Below are 20466 nucleotides of genomic sequence, written 5' to 3'. Positions count from 1 at the left end.
CATACTTCCATATGTCTATAAAAGAAAACAGACAAACACACACACACTCTAAAGTACCGATGGCAATGAAGATTAAGAACTGAGTACAACAAATTACAGCTCTGTTGATATTAAATTCACTCATTTTCTTTTCTTTCATGTTATTGTAATATACAATGTCTAATGCCGCACCATTGCAGGGGTTCATGTCCTATTGTTTAGACATATTAGTTACAAGCATTTGAGATATGGCTTTGGTACAGTAACACTCTAGGTTAATTTAGCATGTAATGACCACACTGTATACAGTTTCAACTTGTTCAATTGCCTGTATGACATTATTATCCATGGTTGTGTTAATAAACATTAAATTACAAAAAAAAAAAAAAAGAGAGACTTCCTTGGGAGTCCTCTATGGTTACAGTCCAGAGCTTACAGCATTGAGAAGGGGCTGTTAGGGTATGCTCTTACTAAAAGGGATCTGGCAGAAAACAGCAGCAAGCACAGTTGGTTCCCCTCTGTATTGCAGAGGGAACAGTTTTAGTTACTATGCTGTCTCATGCAGAGATTAAAAGGTCACACGGGCAGGGGAAAGCCCACAGACAGCATCAGGAAGTGGAGAAAAACAGCAGAGCGTGACTGCTGGGATCACTGTGGCAACTGAGTAGTTCATGAGAAAGAAACTGAAAAGAGAAGAGGGCAGGGAGATTTCCCTATACCTTGTGTATGAAATAAAAAATGGAAATAAGGTTGGTAGCAAAGTAAATAAACTCAGTGTATGGGTGAATGCTGTTAATGTTGGAAAGGGGCTCCTAACGAAAACCACAAAAAAAACATGTTGCATACTTGAGAGCTCTGTCGGCTAAAAATACAGAGCTAACAGGCCGATTCAATATAAGGTGCAGGAGAGCTGGTGCTCCATGTTGAGCGCCCAGGCACAGGGAAAACGGATGCTAAACGGAGCACTCAGCTGAGCGCACCGTAGTGAATCGGCCTGTAAGAGTGAGTGAACTCTACCAGCTTTTAAAGGGAGGGTGTGCCATTTTCACTGACTCAGCAAGTTATTCAGCTAACGATAAATGTCCAGCTGAATCTCTCTAATTAAAGTTATCTCGTTAACTTTAAAACTAAATCGGCCAGCTTTTGAATGTGGCCGATTAGATTTAAAGTTATCCGGCCTTGTTTGGCTGGATAACCTGCCATTTAACTGGATTTCTTTTGAAAATATCTGGTTAAGTGGCATGGTATAAAAAAAAAAAAAAATAAAACTACTACAGGACTCCTAGCCTGATTCCTGTCCACTCTTCTGTAAACTGTAAAAAGTCTTCTTTTGGCATAGCCAGCCTCCCTCCAACTCCTCCAATGAAAATCTCTGCTGGCTCTTCTCTTCCTCCCCCCAGTAAACTGCATGTATTTAAAAAAAAAAAAAAGTCTCATCTCCCCCACCCCCATCCTATCCTTCACCCAGTACCTTCCAGAGCAAAGTCGGCCCTCCTTTTGTAGCACTGGCATCACAGTACACTACAATCCTGCGCCCATCCAGCATTGCTCCGGTAGCAGTGCTAGAAGCTATCATTGTTACTGTCCTGGAGTTGAACCCTGGCTCACAGCCTGCTGCTCTTACCACTGGGCTATTCCATTTTGTTATACATTACACTTAGGGATGTCAACTTTCAACTGTGAAAATTCCGAACGCTTGGAGGTGCTGAGTAAACGTTTGGCGATGATTCCCTACCACATTCACAAACGGCTGTTACTGCCACCCCACCATTAGTAACACAATAAATGATAGCAGATAAAGACCAATTATTCAATATCATTCAATCAATCCTCTTATATAAAAGAGTGAGTCCTGGGATCTGTTATTAACTCTGAACTTTCAGGCAAGCTTTCCAATAGGCACCTCCTCCTGACTTTCAGATCCAACCATTGCAGGGTGTCACCAACAGCTTGCCACTTAATTTTCATACCGTAATTGCTTATTCACAATTCTAACAGTCATTATTCACCTTTATATAACCGTCTACTGCAGACCATATTCGCTACTAAAGTTCTTTGTAAAAAAGGTTAAATCTGTTAAATGCTATTGTTACATTCTATCTTACTTGTAATAATGTTCAATGGTTTATTGTTATTGTTCCATGTTCTATGTAAAAAAACCCAGGTCTAACTTCCCAGACCAGGGCAACCTCTTTCGTTACTTGTAAACCGGACTGATTTGTATTGCATACAGGAATTCCGGTATATAAAAATTTAAAATAAAAATAAATATAAATAAATAAATAAACTGTACAGAATGGAACAGAACTGCCACAGAATTCCTGCACCTCCAGTTCTACAAACAAATATTCTGTGTCCATAGAAACAACCCTAATAAGGATGCAGAGCTAGGATGTTTGCTCTTACTACTAACCAAAATAATAATTAAAAAAAATAAAAATAATAATATTCAAATTTTGGCATCATCTCAGTAATAGTGACAAACTCCCTCCTCTACTTGGCAGTCTGTGAAGCAACACAAAACCTTGCAAAAAGCACATTCATCACCAATGTACCAAATCTGCAATTCCCAAACAGAGTTAACATCCAGAAGGTAAATGGCAGTAACCAAGTTTATGAAAAGGTGTCATTATAAATATTGCAGTGGGCTCTAGAAAATTGTTATGTACTGTTGTGCGATGTGATGAGCAGTATAAGAGTGAACCCTTGTTGCTGTGGCTTAGTTGACACAGCCTTGTAGGTGAACCTACAAGTCCTACACCGACAGCTGGCAAATGCGCCCTAATGTGGGACAGACAGGAGTTTGGGCTATACCAGCTGCCTCAGTTTGAGCCCTTGGGTTCTGGCGGAAGGCAGGACTTAGGAGGATCCCTAGGACGGTGGAGTGAGCAAAAGTCCAGAGGCACCCAAGGTCAGGACAGGCAGCAGACTGGAGAGATAAGAAATGGGCCAATGGTCAGGGCAGGCAGCAGGCAACCATAGTCTGGTCCAAGGCAAGAGGTCAGGTCGAGGTGGCAGGCAATCGTGGTTAGGTCCAAAGCAAGAGATTAGGCCAAGAATGGATGAAGACACACAAGAGACACTGGCTGGTCAAGACAAGCTGGGCAAGGCAAGGCTGGAGGAGATTGCTCTTGTGTACCTCTATTTTCCTCTGCCTTTAATCCTCTCATCAGCACTCTCTCCCTGTTTTTCATGCCTTCCTCTGCATCCAGCCCCTTTCTTCAATCTTTTATTCCCACCCTGCCTCCAAGTACCTCTTTTTTACTGCCTCCTCAACCCATTCCCATTCTCTTCATAGATCCCACATCCTTTTCCACTGCCTCACTGCATTCACACCTCCTTGCAAACCCTTTTCACTCTTTATCCCCATCTCACATATCCCCAGCCCATTTAACACTCCCCACTTATATCTACCTAACTGCAAAGTTCCCACTGTCGCTGCCCTCCAAATCTCAAGTCAGTGAGTCTCAGCTCTCCCCATACCCAAGTTCCTGTTCTGCCCTCCCCCTCCATTGGAGTACCCCTCGCCCCTTCAAGCTGCTCCCCCACAACTCCAGAGTCCCTCCAGTTTGTCCACCCTCAAATCCCCATTCTCCCTCTACTCTCCCCCTTCCACCAGCAGGCTAATACAAAGGGTCACACCCTCCCCTTCCCACTCCATGTTCCCATTTCCCCTCCTCTCCCCATTTCACTGCACTTTCCCAGCCCCTCTTAATACATTTGGCTTGGGCTCCCTGCCTGCACGCTGCTCCTGGGATTCTTCTTCCCTCGGCCTCGTTCTGGGCTGCTGCAGCTCCCGCCCAGCACCGGGGCCTTTAACTAAGTGAATGCTGTCCCTGCTGCCAAATCTGCCGCTTCTTCTGTTGCTCCTGTGGAGCGCAGTTCAAACGTCAGCTGAGGTTTGACCTGCGCGCCGCAAGAGCCAGCAGGGACAGCATTCACTTAGTGGAAGGCCCCAGCATTGAGCAGGGGGAGGTTTTCATGATGGGCGGACTGCAGCTGGAATGGAAGGGCTGAAATCCGGACATTTTAGCCCTCCTTCCGGCTTCAGGACATTTCCCCACCTATTGCTACTGTCCACAGAAAATCCAGACCGTTGACAACCTTATTTTCTGTATTTTTCTACATTTGAAATGTTAAACCCAAACTTTTGTCTAGACTTGTAGAGATAACTTAAAAATATGAAGCTGTAAGTACACCTTTGTGACATGATCCAGTTCTTGATGGATCTTTACCTTCTTGCTTTGAAAACAAAGAAAAAAGTGTTTGGTACTTAAAATTTCTAACTTTATTCTCCACATTTTAGACTTAAGGAACTGTATTCCAGTCACACTCCACTGAAGCAGTTAGTCATTCTGTTTGCTTATTATTTACATGGCTCACATTATAACATGGTTCCATAGCAACTACCGACAAAGCTGTCTTTCAATATGTTGTTGCTCAACACATGGAAATGTTCCAGGAACAGCTATTTAAAATGCACACATAGTACAGTATTAAAATATATCACACTGGCCTCAATATAAGGTCATGACAAATATAAAATGATCTGTCTCAGGAGAAAAGTTTAGAATTCATCAATTCCTTTATCTTCCCTCATCTTCATCCTCCTTCCCCATTCTTGGTTCTTCTCTCCTTATCAGGGGCTTCTCTAGTCAGAAATATTTGGAGGGGAGGAGGAGAGGGAAGGATGGTGGTGGAAGAGGCCTTTAGGGCAGTTAGTTAGGTATAGGAGGGTGGCAAGTCAAAGTAAAGTTTCCACATATTGCAGCCACCCACCCAGCCTATGAAACACTAAAAGAAAAAGCTCCCGGAGGCCTTCCATGCACTAGAGAAACCCCTGACCAGTTTCAACCTCTCACTTAAAAAAAAAAAAAAGAGCACTGCCATTAAAATTATGGATAGCATCATTCAACCAGTTTGATGAGCGTGAATAGAGTCTACACAAGATGGGACAGAATCTCAATCAGGCTGATTCAGTAATCTGCGTGAGTGAGCCGGCGCTCCGAGGCGAACATCTGCTCTCTCAATTCACGCCCAAGGCCACTCTCCTGGGCGCGCAATTCAGTTTGCAAATGAGGGCCCGCGCTAATAAGGAGGTGCTAGGGACACTAGGGTCAGCTGTCGGCTGTCAGCAGGATTGTCGGCTGTCAGTGGGATTGACAGCCGACGCTTAATTTTACTGACAGTCTGTTGTCGAACCTGCTGACAGCCACGGGTTCGGAACACGGACACCGGCAAAATTGAGCGTCCATTTTCCAACCCGTGGGCAGATTTAAAAAAAAAATAAATTTTATTTTTGAGGCCTCAGACTTAATATCGCTATGATATTAAGTTGGAAGGTATACAGAAAAGCAGTTTTTTCTGCTTTTCTGTACACTTTCCCGGTGCCGGCAGGAGTTTATTTCTGAGAGTAAAATGTGTGGCTTGGCTGCGCATTTTACTTTCTGAATCGAGTGGGACTAACTAATAGGCTCATCAAAATGCATAAGGGGTAATAATAGCGCATAAAAAAACACATGTCCAAACGGGGGCTAATGATGCGCTCGGCCTGAGCACACCGTACTGAATCGGCCTGAATATAAACCTTGCACCTCTGTTTCTCTTCACACATACTCCACATCAATTCCCCCAACAACAGATCACCACACAAAAAGAAAATATTCAAATTTGCTGTCACCTTAGTAACTGCAACATCTCTCCACTACCTGTAACAAAACAAAAACAAAAAGAACCTATATATAGAAACATTTTCAGTTTTTATTTTTCCTGGGAATTTCAATGTTAAAACAAAAAATCATTCCACTACCCCTTTCCTCCCAACCTTCTAGCTCCTCCTTGAGGTACATTGCCACTTTACTGAAGTTTGTGTTTTTCAAATCCAGGATTGACCTTCATGTGACTTCCCTCATTTTTGGCCATTATATACAACCATGCCGTTTAATGATCACTGGTGCCCAAGAGAGCACCTACCTGGACATTTGAGATAGCATCTCCATTCGTGAATACCAGATCTAGTATGGCTCCTCACTTTATGGGTTCCATCACTATTTATCTGAGCATAGCCCCTTGAAGGGCATTCGCATCCTCTCTATTTCTTGCAGATTCGGCAGCAGGGATACATACGCCAGTCCACATCAGGTATAATAAAATCTCCAATGAGCAACACTTCAAGCTTCCTTCCCACCTTTTGGATGTCTTTGGCCAGATCATTATCCAGTTCTTCTGGCTGATTTGGAGGCCTGTGGACCACACCAGTGTAAATGGAAGCACCATCATCTCTTTTTAAGACAGCCCACAGTGCTTCTTCCTTTCCCCACACCCCCTGCATTTCAATTGTTTGGATATGTGTCATCTCTGTCCTTTCTGAATAGGCTGTAGTCCAATATGGCCGTATCCCATGTATGAGACTTCACCGAACCATATTTCCATAACAGCAACAATATCCAAGTTCGCCTCTACTATTAGGGCTTGCAGATCTGGAACTTTATTGCCCAGACTACGAGCATTTTTTTTTTTTTATTATTAACAATTGTTATTGCCGTAAACAACAAATAGGCACAGTGTTCATAACCAGTAACAGGATAATAAATGACAAAGTATAAATCACCCCCCCCCCCCCCCCGTTCCTGATATGCAGATAGGATATAAAAGGTTGATGCATCTGCTTCGCGTTTGGTGAATGTCACTCTCCATCCGTATCCTCGGGAAAAGTTGTCTCCAGATCAAATAAGGCTCCCAGATGGAATTATATTGAGAGAGTTTGTGGCATTTAATAGCAGTTAAAATGATAAAGTGTGCAGATCTTGTCTAGGCGATGCAAAATCATGGGAAGAGTGGGCGGCGTAGGACACTTCCATGACACAGCAATTTCCATCTTGGTGGCAGTGCAGAATTGGTATTTAAAAGTTTGCTCTGATGTAGCAGGTTCAGGAGCACTGTAGAAGTTGTTAGTTGGCAAGGGACATGGAGAATATGCTGTATGGTATCAGCGACGGCTTGCCACATGGGTGCAATAAGAGGGCAATCCCACCACATGTGTAGGTATGAGCTAGGTTGTGAGCACTGTCACCAACATTGAGGTTTCAGAGAGGCACAAAATTTGTGTAAGCGCAGGGGCATTAAGTGTCATCGATAAAGTAATTTATAGTTTGCTTCCATGATCCACATGGAAATTGATCCATGTGAAATTCCTGTAAAAACCCGGGACCAATCATCGTCAGAGAGGCAACAATTGAGATCTTGTTCCCATGCCTGTATGTGGTGGGGCTTAGAAAGTAGGCGAGAGTTCAGAATTTTATAAATTTTTGAAAAGAGGCCTCAAGGCAAACGGGGAGATGAGCAGTAGCCTTCAAAGAGATCTGTCTGACGCCAAAAGGCCGCTTCTCTTCACGTGTGTGATAAAGTGGCTAATTTGCATGTAGGAGAGAAAATCAGCATTAGACAGGTTATACAGAGAACTCAATGCTGTAAATGAGACAAGTGACCCCTGAGGGGTGAGATGTGAAAATTGGATGATGCCATTTTTTTTTCCAGCAGGGAAAAGCATGGATAGGGAGACAGGGTTTGAATGAGACATTGTGGAACAGCGCAGTCCATGCAAAGTAGGTTGCTTTGCTGACCAGCCTATGTTTCCATGCTGACCAAACATTCAGAGTGTGCCTAGTTGTTGGTGCTATGTGTGGGCATGGGCGCCATGTAGATCGGGGTTGCCATGGCATCACTTGTAATGGCATATCTGTGAGCCATTCTTGTTCCATCTGTGTCCATTGTTTGGTGCTAGATGTGTTGTGCCAGTCTATTAGGGGCCGAAGCTGGGCAGCTGCATAGTACCACATTAGATTAGGCAGTCCTAATCCCCCATTTTCTTTAGCTTGGTATAACACAGTTCTGGTGACTGAGTGGACGGTGTCTCCATAGGAAACGAAGAAGTTTCTGTTGCCAAGTTTTGAAAGTAGTGTTGGATATTGCTATGGGCAGGGTCTGAAAAAAGTAGAGAAATCTGAGTAAAATATTTATTTTAAGAGTAGACAGCCGGCCCAGCCAGGACAGCAGAAGTTGTTCCCATTTATTGAGATCACGATCTATGTTTTGGAGGAGGGGGGAGTAGTTAAAAATTGTTTGCCTACATTAACTCCCAGATATTTGAGTTTAGTGGAAGCCCATTTAAAGGGATGACGATTCTTCAAATCGGTCTCCATCTGTGATGGACATGAGATATTAAGAATTTCCAATTTGTCCCAGTTAATTTTGAATCCGGAGATCGCACTGAACTGGGCAAGTTCTGATTCTCTCTCTGATAGAGAGAATTCAGGGTTCCCCATAGTGAGCATAATGTCGTCGGCAAACAGGGACATTTTGTATGTTTGTGGACCTAAGTTGAAGCCGTGAATAGAGGAATTAGTCCTTATTCGAATAGCTAGTGGTTCTAGAAAGATGGCGAAAAGCAGAGGGGAGCGGGGGCAACCCTGCCTAGTACCACGTTGGACGGTGAAGGGATCAGAATATCTGCCATTTATTTTTAGACAGGCTGTGGGAGAGGTGTAGAGGGCCCGCAGCCAATGTAGAAAGGAACCTCCACAATTCATAGCTTCCAGGGTCTGGAACAGAAAAGGCCAATGGACCATGTCGAAAGCCTTTTTTGCATCTATGGCCAGCAGTAACGTGGGCATGGATTGTTTAGTGGTGCCCTATAGAATGTTGATAATTTTACGCACATTGTTGCTTGCCATACGAACTGGAATAAATCCAGCCTGATCTGAATGTATAATTTGGGCTATAAAATAGTTCAGCTTATCTGCTAGTATTTTAGAATTGAGTTTAATCATGGAGATAGGTCGGTAAGACGCACATAGTGCGGGGTCTTGGCCCAGTTTATCAATAATAGTAATGCTAGCCATGTTGGAAGAGGGAAGAAGCGTGCCCCCTTCACGGAGGTAAAGTGTTTTTGTAGATGGGATATTAGATGGAGACCAAAGGTTTTGTATACAATACGTATACATATGTATAGTACCTTTTTTACTTGATTTTCCTGTTGCCTCATTTTACTTGTTCATTGTAAAGCTTCTTGCTGCTTTAAGTTCCCTGTAAACCAAGGTGATGTTCCCAACATAACTCGGTATATAAATATGCTTAAATAAATAAATAAAATTTGGCAGTGAGACCATCAGGGCCTGGGGCCTTACCTATTTTTAGATTTTTTATGTAAATGAGATATTAAGGTGTGGCGGCTGTTGATCACTTTCTATACAAGTTGTTTACAATTGATAGAGACTTTATTTTGTTTGGATTTTTTGTTCTCTTGTCCCATATGATTCAGTTCTCTAACATTAATCATCTCTTATTGCAATACAGTTCCTATTTTTGCTATTGTCTTATTTTAAATTAGGTATGTAACTTTTGTTCTCTGCCTTGAATGATTTTGGAAATAAGCAGAATATATGTTTTTAAAATAAGTTTTTCTACTGCATTTGCACTCTGAATTGTGGGCTTCATGGATGCAAACATCCTGTGAAGAACACTGTGGATCCCAAAAGGCGAGAGTTGGAAATTAAGAAAAGATTAAATGGGTAGGAGGGTAACCCGCATGGAGTGGCAGCTACTACACATAACTGAAGGCATGGGGATTACTACCCTTAAGCAATTAGGTTACATGATTTTGACATAACTGCAGTATTGCTCTCCATTTTGACGGGGGGGGGGGGGGGGGGGGGGGGGGGGGGGGGGGCAAGGAGAATTGGGCCTTGCCTTTTTTGGTTCAGGGTACTGATATGCAGACATTAGGAAAAAAAGCATAGGTCTGATTCTACAGCCAAACCCAAAAGGAAAGCACGTTCAAACAGCAGCATTGTATGAATTATCAAAATGGCAGCTCATCCTGTAAAAATATTGGTAGAAGTGATTTTGTTATGGGTATGACAGTTAATGGGTTTTGTTAATATTACTACCCTTACCATAAAGCTTGGGGGTAACCTGCATGGAGCAGCAGTTACTACCATAAAAAATTTGCTGGGTAGACTGGGTGGACCATTTCATCATTCTCAGCCATCATTACTGTTAGTATTTATTTATTTAGGGCTTTTTTTATACCGACACTCATGATACCAATCATATCGTATCGGTTTACAATAAACAGCGGTGCAATAACATTAACAACAACGTGAACAATACGTGAAGAGTGAAAAAGTGAATAAAAGTTACAATAAAACAGGGGCACTTGAACTGGGAGGAGGAAAAGCCAGAGTCATGACTAACATAGGAATAAATAATATCAAGTCATATACTTAGGGCTATAATACTCTTTAGTACTGAATATTACCAATATGTAAATAATATCCTATATACAAGGCTGTAAAGTATCAAATGTTCCTGACTAAAAATAGTATTAGTTCATAAAACTCGGGACTGATTAATATAACGTCGGAAGCCATGTCAGGGATGGGGAGCGTAGAATGGCAGACCAAGGCGAGTTATTGCAGTTGGGGTGGTCATAGATCAGGGAAGGCTTGTCGAAATGTTTTCTTTTTTAATATGGTACTGAGAAGTACGGTCTGGGGGCAGGGGGCTGCTAAAGCAGCAAGGCAATGAAATAATTGAAAAAAACTATCGCTGATGAGAGAAAAATATTTCACACACATGTCCATGCTGAAACTCAGACAAAACCAAAAACACAACAGGCTAAAACAATGGCCATGTAGGAATTCCCGCACATTGTCAATAGAGTAAAAGCTCCATGAGCTTAGAGAAAAGGTTCCGTTTGGTGCTGTCAGATAATGTCATACACATAAATCTAATTCAGCCCTGCTTGTCAACAAAGAATACAGGTTATGAAAACAAGCTTGTTATCTTGCCTAATTCGGGCTGCATACCTTATAAATCAGGAAAAAGGCTGTGGCTACCCTCAGTTTGGCTCCCGTATTCAATCCTGGAATTAGGCAGCCTTAGGTCTAAACCAATTATTCCTTTTCCTTGTAAAACACAATTAGTAACATAATATAGTAAGGATGGAAGAAAAAACCAAATGGTCCATCCAATCTACCTAAGGCCTGGATTTATCAAAATGCGGTAAGTACCGCATGCGATAGCAAAAGGGGTGTGTTTTATGCTAATATAGGATTTATCGCAATTTGCGCTAATTACCTGTCCGAAGAGCTAAGTTAGTGCATAAGTGCCAGACCTGTTGAAACCTCACCGCATGGTCACGGCCGCTATCGCACAGCCTAACGCATCTGAAAGAGGTGTTGTTAAAATCGGCGTTATGGCTGTTCGATAGCTCTTCGCAGGCAGGCTAACCCAGCCCACTCTCCGCCCCTAACTCCTCCTATTTTTGGAATTTGCATCGCACCATACGATATGGTGCGATCACATGCGTTAAGGGCCTATCGCATGCGTTAAAGGCCTATCGCATGCGTTAAAGGCCTATCGCATGCGAAAATGGGGCTTTTCGCATGCGATAAGCCCTTAATGCATGCAAAAATGCCTTACCGCATTTTGATAAATGACCCCCTAAGTTTCTTATGGTAGTAATTGCTGCACCTTGCAAGTTACCCCCAAGCCTTATGTTAAGAGTAATAATTTACGATCAAAACCAAAGAATTGTCAAACACATAACAAAATTACTGCTAGCTACATTTTTATGGGGTGAGCAGTCTTCTTGATATGTCAGACAAAGCTACTTGAATATGGCCACAGAAGCAGTCCTGTGCTCTTTCCCTATCTGCCTATCAGGACCCCAGACTGTAAAAGCTGGGACCCAGCATTGGCTGTCATCCTAGTCCAATTCTCCTCCCCCATCCCCTAAAAAAAAAAAAAAAAAAGCAGCGTTTTAGTTGCATCAAAAGCCTGAAAGCTAATTGGTTAAGAGTAGTAATCCCCAATGCCTTTTGTTAAAGGTAGTAACTGCCACTCCATTTATTTATTCAATTTATTTTACGCCTTTTAGACACTTCAATGCGGATTAGTCAGGTATGCAGATTACCGGCATGCACCCTTTTCTTCACATCCACCTCTAGCCTTTAGGGAGCCACAGTGTTATCCTATGCCTTTTGAATTTGTTTTCCGTTTTCGTCCTCACCACTTCTTCCGGAAGGGCATTTTAGGCATCCTCCACCCTCTCCGGGAAGAAATATTGCCTGATGCTGGTTTTGAGTTGTTCCCTCCTGGAGTTTCGTGGCCACTAGTCCTACCGTTTGATTTTTCACGAAAACGTTTTTTTTATAGTTTGTTCCTACTGTATGGCGGAAACCCCAGCAGTTGCAGAAGGAGCGCTGCGGGGAAGCCCGGGACGGAGGGGGGGAGTAGCCGCCTGTGGATCCTGGGCTCGAGCGCAGGTGGGAAGCAGGAAGTGGCGCTGCCATTGGCTCCTTCAGCTGGAGGCCCCTGCCCAAGGAAGGGCAAAGTCGAGTACGAGCCAGGTGAAGGCTTAGTGCACGAGCGCTGCACCTGCGCACGAGGCCTGCAGCCGCTCCAGTCACCCCCGCCTCCTCCCCCCCTACCCACCCTTACCGGTGAAGATGCCTCTCGGGCTGCGGGGAAAGAAGAAAGCCAAGTCCAAGGAGACCTCCAGGCTGGTGGAGGCGGACGCCGCCGGGACCAGCGCCGCCAAAGCCGCCGGGCTGCCCCCTCCCCCGGCCAACCTGCGGCCCCGCCTGGTCTTCCACGCGCAGCTGGCGCACGGCAGCGCCACGGGCAGGATCGAGGGCTTCAGCAACGTCAAGGAGCTCTACGCCAAGATCGCCGAGGCGTTCCGCATCCCCGCGGACGAGGTAAGGCGAGCGGGGGGGGGGAGGCCGCGTGCCGCACGCGAGGCTTGCCGAGCCTTGGCCATTCGCGTTGCCTTCCTGGGGGGTTTTCTTTACTTGCCGGGAACTCGGGCTCCTTACACGGAAAGTGAGAGCACCTGCTAGACAACGGGGCCCACTTAAAAAGCATCGCGACCCAGTTCTAATCTCAGGAGGTTGGGTCCAACTCTGGATAACGACTTCCAGAAAATGTTCCCCACAAGCCCAAACCACTTTGCATGTCGGACTTGATTGAACCAGCTTTGTAGTTTCAGGTGTGGAGCAGGCGCAGAAAACTTAAAGCTTTAGAGAGCGCGAGTCTTTGTAAGGTACGGGAAAACCACGTGCTTTATCTGTTAGAAAAGTTGCCGTAATGGTGATCCTTAGAAAGTGAATTAAACACGATATAGTTTTGAATGACAAGTTGTAAAATAAGAAAATACCCGAAAAGGTGTGTGTTCTTTGAGGGCTTGTGTTTTGCCTGCCATGTAAGTAAAACATAGCGGTGCCAGGTGTTGGGGAAACACTTTTTTGTCTTCATTCCGTGCTGTGGTGCTTTATTTTGGTAATTGCTTTTGAAAAGACAAAATGAAAGACTGCTCACCTCGGTTAAGTGCATCACCTGTCAGACCAAATGGATTCCTCTTCTCAAAAGGTTATGCCTCAATAAATCAGTCTATAAGGTGCTACCATTTTTTTTGTCAAGTGGGTCCTGTCAATTAAATGCAACCTACAGCAGATGTAGTTCAGAATCTTTTCTTGCTTCTGGGGATTTGTACACAGCTATTATCATAACCATGGAAAAACCTGATCCATATTTGTTTGAAAGGGAAAGAGACTCTTTCCGCAAAACAAGAACGTAGTTTGCTTTTTCTTTGACAGCACAAGCAAATTGTTTATAACATCACATCTTAACAATTTAGTAAGGAGCTGGGAAATATGAGCCTGCCATCCAGATCAATGTACTGAAATCGAACTTTGCTTAATTTATGAGACAGAACTCTTCAGAAATAGTTTTTTTTTTTAAATTAACTTGCTTAATGTGATGTTTGAAAATTAATTACTATTTTTGTTTACTTTCTTGGATACCCTGTTTTTATTGTATGTCTCTGGTGCAGTCTTCACAGATGTCCACTTTGGGACCATCACAAGACTGGATTTAAGAGTTTGGTACCCATAGGCAGAGTGGGAGGTGGGGGATACCCTGGAGTTTGGAAAGTAATGAATGCCCTCCCCCCCCCCAAGTCCCAGAGTGCCACAGCAGCACCCCTTTGCAGTGGACTGCTGGCGCAGGCTCCTCCTTGGCAGTTGCACTCCTCTTGTCCTGGGTTTTTGGCACTGGCAAAAGTTTGTGCCCTTAGCAATTGTCTGTGTTGCCTATGCCTAAATCTGGGCCTGGACCACCACATTCAACAGTTTGACTTTTCCTAAAACATGAAATGTGGAATCTTATAGCCATGACTTGGAAGTCCTAATATGGAAGGTTTATCAAAAGTGAGAATGAGAATAAAGCAATATGTTTTTTGTGTCAGCCTGAGATTCGCTGCAGTTGTAAAGCCTTAGTTACCGAGAAGCCCGAGTGCAGCGGACCTGGTGGTGGTATATTCAGCCTCTTCCAAATAATGAATATTTCAAGTGAAACATTTTTCTAGACACTAGAATTAGTGATGAACTGACTTTTATATGGCCAGGGCTGTGACCTAAAAGGATGAGATCCAGTTAGGTTATTTTCTTTGGAGGAAGAGGGGGGAGTTGCTTTTTTTTTTTCAGATTGTCTCTGACCAATTTAAGATCTTCCTTATCCCATAATGTTGTTTTTTTCCATAGGTACAGAGTACGAAAAAGTCCTTTTTTGAATAAGGCTATTAATCTAACCACTAAAGTCGAGATGTCTGACTCTATCAAGTAGAGAACTCAGACACATCCCTAAATTTGCATGGTGTTTTACTCCCTGTAAAGGGATAGTGTTACATGTTGTGCTGTACACCCTCGGGCGAGCATGCAAGGAATATGAGGAGAGGAGGAGTTACTGCAGGGCACGATAAAGATGGAAAATGCATCTATTATTTGGAGTTGTGGGATTTTTCAATCTTCTAGCAGAGGGAATACAGATAGAAGGAGATTTAGTGGGAACCATTCATAAGATAGTAACCAAGGGAAAAGGGTTGCTGGGGGGGGGGGGGGCGGATATCGGTCCACATAATAGAGATTCCTGTTTGCTAAGCATTTTCCTGCAGACAAAACAATGAGGGGGCGGGAAAGCTTTAGTAAATAGATTGTAGTGAAACCTCCCCCTTCCATTCCTGATTGCACATCTCAGTGCTGCTGGGCCTTCATACAACCCACAGGGGCTCTGTGAGTTCTTCTGCCATCGGGGAAGACTTGCTTCAGGGTCCTTAGGGCTAGAGACCCTCTCCTGTGGGGTAAAAATAGACACTTTCACACGAAGAAAGCATGATGAAGGGTGATCAGTTGATAAAAACATGCCTTTCCGTTGGATAATATCCATGCAATAAGTCTAAAAAAGCCAAGAAAAGTATCTCACAAGCATTCAGGGGTCTCCCTGCACATACCCTCAGGATACCAAGGAAATCTTCCATCTTTAGGAATGCCCTCATTTGTGCTTGCTTTCTCCTGAGAAAAAAAAAAAAAAGACTTCCTGAGCAAGACCGAAAGCCTCTCTGCAGCTGCAGGGGACACTCAGGTTTTCTCTGTCCCTTTGCATCCTTCACTTTCTTCCAGGCCCACTGGTTTAAAAACAACTCCCACTAGAGTGAGGAGCATGGGGAATACTCCCACTCGCTAGAAATCTCACAAAGATTCCTACTCTGAGCTCCTCGCAGCTGCTCCAAGCACTCACTCCTTCTCCGTAGTCCCAGTGATTCTGATCTCGAGTCGTGGACTGCTGCAGAAGAGAGAGTCCAGAACCCTCTGCACTCCTAGGTCTTATTATTTCTTGCCAGCCTTCAGGCACCTCCCATTGGGGTGTGTCTGAATAATGCCACCTCCTACTATGACCCCCACTGCTACGTGCCTTGGTGGAGAGGCACTTCCTAGTAGGGACTGTGTGGGTGTTCTTAACCCTAGTACCCTCTCTGCAGCTCCGGGCAAGAAGGTTCTGAACTTCGATCCGGGGATGCGCCTTTAACTAGTAAAACAAAAAAAATCCACAGTTCAGGGGTTGGCAATGGTAAGTGGGTAAAGTATTGCTGTTATCCTGTGGGTCCAATAATCATCAGGTGGTGTAGTTGAATGTAAGAATCGTGGCAGAGTTGGGTTACATGAAGACTTTAATTAGGCGGGCTGACTTTTGCTAAGATGAGCTCTTGATAGAGGAGAATATGTGCATGTACTTTAGCAGAGAAACAGAAGGCAAAATTAAAATGAGCTATTATCTCTCTTTGTGATTTATACTTGTGCAACCCTGACTCATGTAGATCACGCTGAGTCAAGGCCAGTCACTGTCGATACTGGGGCCCAAGTCACATTCTCAAATCATTCATTCTACTTAAGCCCTATCTTCAAGGGGAGGGACGTTTATCTTCCAAGTACCTAAGTCTTCTGTATGTCTGTCTCCAAGTGCACAAAATCACAGAGGGCATGTGAAGGTTGTTGCAGCATTACAGTCTTTGCTAAAACACATGTTCAGTACAGATAATCTGACAGATTACATTTTCTCCTTGGTAAATCCACATTCCAGAAATAATTAAACCAGTAACTGTGGTCCCTCTTCTGTTACTGGGATCCCAACTATTCTCTTGTGAAATCAGGGATTCCATGGACACTGTACAAAGATACTCTTTCAATTTAAAGTTTCCTGTAAGTGGTACCTGAATATTGCTGATGCTCTGATCCTCTTTTCTCTCCAAACAAATGACTGAGGCCTGGATTTTCTAAGGTCGCAGACCTTAGAAAATCCGGCGATAACGGGGGGCCGGCCTGTGAATGCCGATCGCTGCCGGCTTTCGCACCCAATAGCGCCATCATAAAAGGTGATGCTATTGTGCACGAAACTGGCGTCAAAAAGGACCCTTACCTTTTCGCTGTCAGCGACGTCTTTGCGGCATCCGCCCCAGTGCCACCCAGACTACTCCCCTTCTGGTGCGGATGCCGCCCAGAACCCACCCCGATCTAGGTATCGCACGAGAAAAGGGACTTTTCGCGTGCAATCCCTTTTGAAAATGACCCCCTGAGTGACCTAAGATTATACAATTAGATGCATATTGCTAGAACATTGTCATTCTGACTAATGAATGCAGTCAGCATCTGAAAGAATATATGAAGGTCACAACCACAGATTTGTAGTAATGTGTTCTTAGGTGGAGGTGAATTCTTCTTGCGTGGTGTTTACAATATTCACCTAGTGGGTATTCTTAGTGCCCAGAATAATGGTAGAGAGCAGTCTGTACCTGGATATGCTGTCATTTTGTTTTCATTTTGTTTTCGTGGCACAATGAACCAGTAATAAAATATAGCAATCATCATCGTTTTATTACTAAAACAATAAAAATCAGCAGTACAATAAACATTAATCATCTTGAAGCTAATTCTCTGACTGTTATTTATTCTTCAGACCCGGCAGCTAACACCTCCCAACACGACAAGATGCAATCGGGTGATCCAATAGTGGCTTACATAGAGCCCAAAAGTTCCCCGTCTGCAGGGGTATCCCTGCCAGGAAGTTCTAATTTGCAGCTTCTTGATTCTAAAAATGTTACTCTTGTAGATGTTTGCAGGGCAGTCACAAATATGGAAAAGTTGCTTACTCAGGGGGTCATTTTTTAAAGCTAGCGCACGTGAAAAGGGACGTTTCGCATGCGAAAAGTCCCTTTTTGCGTGCGATAGCTAAAAAGGGGCGGAGTCGGGGCGGATGCTGCGAAGACAGCGTGGACGGGGTGAAAAGGTAAGGAGCCTTTTCCTTGCCCATTTCGTGCCCAATAGCACCACCTTTTATGATGGCGCTATTGGGTGCGAAAGCCGGCAGCGATCACACCGCAGAGGTGCGATCGCTGCCGGCTTTCGCAGGCCCACCCCCCGCTTTGTCCCCCTGCACTTCGCGATTCACGCCGCCGCGGTGAGATAGAAAATATAGGCCTCAGTCTGTCTCATTTTGGGAGTTTTTCTACTGAAACTAGGAAATTTGAGTATCATGGAACTCAGTTAATCTGGAAGCTGCCTCTACTTCTGTATCATCTCAGATTGCCTCATTACAGTTATCTAACACTTTTTTTTTTTTTTTTTATAAAAGACAGCCTTGTAATACAAAAACAATTTGAAAATCTGGAAAATGAGTTGAGATATAAGAATGTTCGTCTCTTAAATTTTCCTATTTCTAGGTTATCTGCTGCAGAATTATTTAAAAAGTATATTGGAGAAGTGTTACTTACTTATTCCCTCGAATAAAGAAATGGTAAATCCCCCAAAATACTATATTCCTTGGTCCCGAATTAGATCTGAGGGACAGGAGGATGAATTGGATGTGTTATAGGGAGATGGTCCTAATTAGAGGCCTCCAAAAAGGAGGTCAATTGATGATATTCCCACCAGGGCCATTCTTTTGGTATAATTTTGTAGTGAACAAGATAAAAATTTGGTGCTACAGAAATATTTTAAAAACAAGGATATTTTTTTTTTTTTTTGTGGTAAAAACATTCAAATATTTTCCAGATGTTGCTAGATCTATACAATTAAGGAGGAAACAATTTTTGTTTTAAAACCAAGAATCTTATCCTTGGGAGCATTATTTTTCCTTAAATTTCCTTGTGAGTGCCTTATTACATATCACAAGAACAAATTTATTTTCCACGATCCTTCCCATCGTGAGACATTTCTTGTAGATGAGTCTTGATGACTGTCTAATTTGAGGTATAGATGGTACCATATTTTGTATCTCTTGTATATTGTACTTTCCTTCTTAAACCTGTTTTAGGTTATGCTTTGAGAGCGCTTCCTTAATCTTTAAGGGGACTGTTTATTGAAATATAATATTGGATATTATGTTATATTTTCTTGATATTCCTTTGATTTCCTGTAGATCTTATCAATCTATTTTGCTAATAATGCAATAAAATATAAAAAAAAAAAGAACAATCTCAACTTTTTTTTTTTTTTTTTTTTTAAAGAAAGAGTTGGTTGTTTCATATTGGGCTAACACTGATACCCTCCGTTGTATATCTATAATCATTAACCATCAACCTCCTTAGAATCTAATATTTTTTTTTGAAATTTTTTTTAAGCAATTTAAAAACAGTGTATTCTGCATCAAAAAAAGTAATTCTCTCTCTCTCTCTCTCTCTCTCTCTCTCTCTCTCTCTCTCTCTCTCTCTCTCTCTCTCTATCTATATATATATATATATATATATATATATATATATATATATATATATATATATATATATATTATTGTAAATCCAAATTTCTCAAATTATATGATCAACAGTTAAATGTTAATCCACAGCATCAAAAAGTAAATTATGCTTTCCCAACAAGGCCACGTTTCAGACGATGTCTTTCGTCAGGGGATATTGCTCTATGCCACTGAATACAAAATTTCCACTGCTTCATACAGTATTCATTGCTCCGCAGTTCATAAATTGAATAAAGTTTTAAATGGCATCCATTTATTATAACACACTCATGTGACCTGGAATAGACCAATCACATTTAAAATGCCTCTTAAATCAATCAAGTTGAAGCTGAACTACCCAATCATGATGCCACAAAAAAGGCTCTTGTATTTGAATGCATCAGATGCTATCTAGTTAAATACAAAGGGAAAAAGTTATAGCAATGCTGACTCTTCATGGTAATTGAGGTGTGCTGGTATATCACCTCCACATATCAAAACTAATTCTGGGAAGGTGGTTGGTGGTTAATGATTATAGATATACAATGGCTCTGATTACTCAGAGGGTATCAGTGTTAGCCCAATATGAAACCACAAACATTTTATTTCTAAAAAAATTATTTTTAGATCGTTGTACATTAGATGTTTTGAGATTAATATATTGAATTTGGTCCATTTTTGACAGAGTTTATAGAAAGTGTTAGTTGTGGATTTAGTTATTTCTGAGGTTACACCTTCTAGTGGTGAGTGTTTTGGTTTATTACAATCTTTTTTTTTTTTTTTTTTTTATGCAGTGAACAAAAAGTCTTTGTCATTTTTTGATTTCACAATTGTCTTGGTTAAAAATCACTTTGTCTGGCATCTGTTAATTTGGAAACCAATATGAGATTATCAGCAAATTAAGGTGCAGCTTTCAGACTTTCAGAGTCATTGTCTCCATATGGCTTGCATTGAATGCTTTTGACTCCCACTGCTGCTTCCTTGGACTTGCCATCTGCCCTTGTAATAGATCTGTCCTGTACTGCAGTATAGTTACTGAGGAATTAACATTGTCCAGTTAAATGACTTGATGCATGAGAATTACTGAAAATGGCTCTGCCAGTTGTCTCTTGATCTTGTTTTTACATGGAATGCATATTGCTTCTTGTTGGATCCAGTAGTGTTCTCATCATTAGATGACTGGTTATTTTTGCTCTTTGATTATTTTATCTTTGATCTTTCATTGCTTAAAACATAATTAGTCCCTTTTGTATTTGGACGATTTTCATTCCCCTTGGGTACAGAATAGCAATCTCTTGCTAATGGCCACATTTTTTTTTTTATATTTGCAGTGACGATATTTTATTTTCTGTTTGTCATTGT

At 42.5% G+C, this 20466-nt stretch overlaps 1 protein-coding gene and 1 long non-coding RNA gene across 3 annotated transcripts in view; one reads left to right on the top strand and one right to left on the bottom strand.

Moving 5' to 3' along the window:
• LOC115099733 overlaps nucleotides 1-12619 on the bottom strand; it is a 52073-nt gene extending 39454 nt beyond the window's left edge. The window contains exon 1 of the long non-coding RNA XR_003858873.1: nucleotides 12484-12619. This is a non-coding gene — a long non-coding RNA (uncharacterized LOC115099733). The remainder of the gene's footprint in view (nucleotides 1-12483) is intronic.
• Nucleotides 12372-20466, top strand: part of GIPC2 (GIPC PDZ domain containing family member 2) — a 74013-nt gene continuing 65918 nt past the window's right edge. For both annotated transcript variants that reach the window (XM_029617521.1, XM_029617522.1), the window contains exon 1: nucleotides 12372-12743. In XM_029617521.1, coding sequence (XP_029473381.1) covers nucleotides 12492-12743 — 252 coding nt within the window. In that variant the 5' untranslated portion in view covers nucleotides 12372-12491. The remainder of the gene's footprint in view (nucleotides 12744-20466) is intronic.

This window comes from Rhinatrema bivittatum, chromosome 10 (genome assembly GCF_901001135.1).
Source record: "Rhinatrema bivittatum chromosome 10, aRhiBiv1.1, whole genome shotgun sequence".
In the NCBI taxonomy this organism is placed as follows: Eukaryota; Metazoa; Chordata; class Amphibia; order Gymnophiona; family Rhinatrematidae; genus Rhinatrema; species Rhinatrema bivittatum.
The sequence above is the reverse complement of the archived record's forward strand: the minus strand, read 5'-3'. Positions and strand labels throughout refer to the sequence as shown.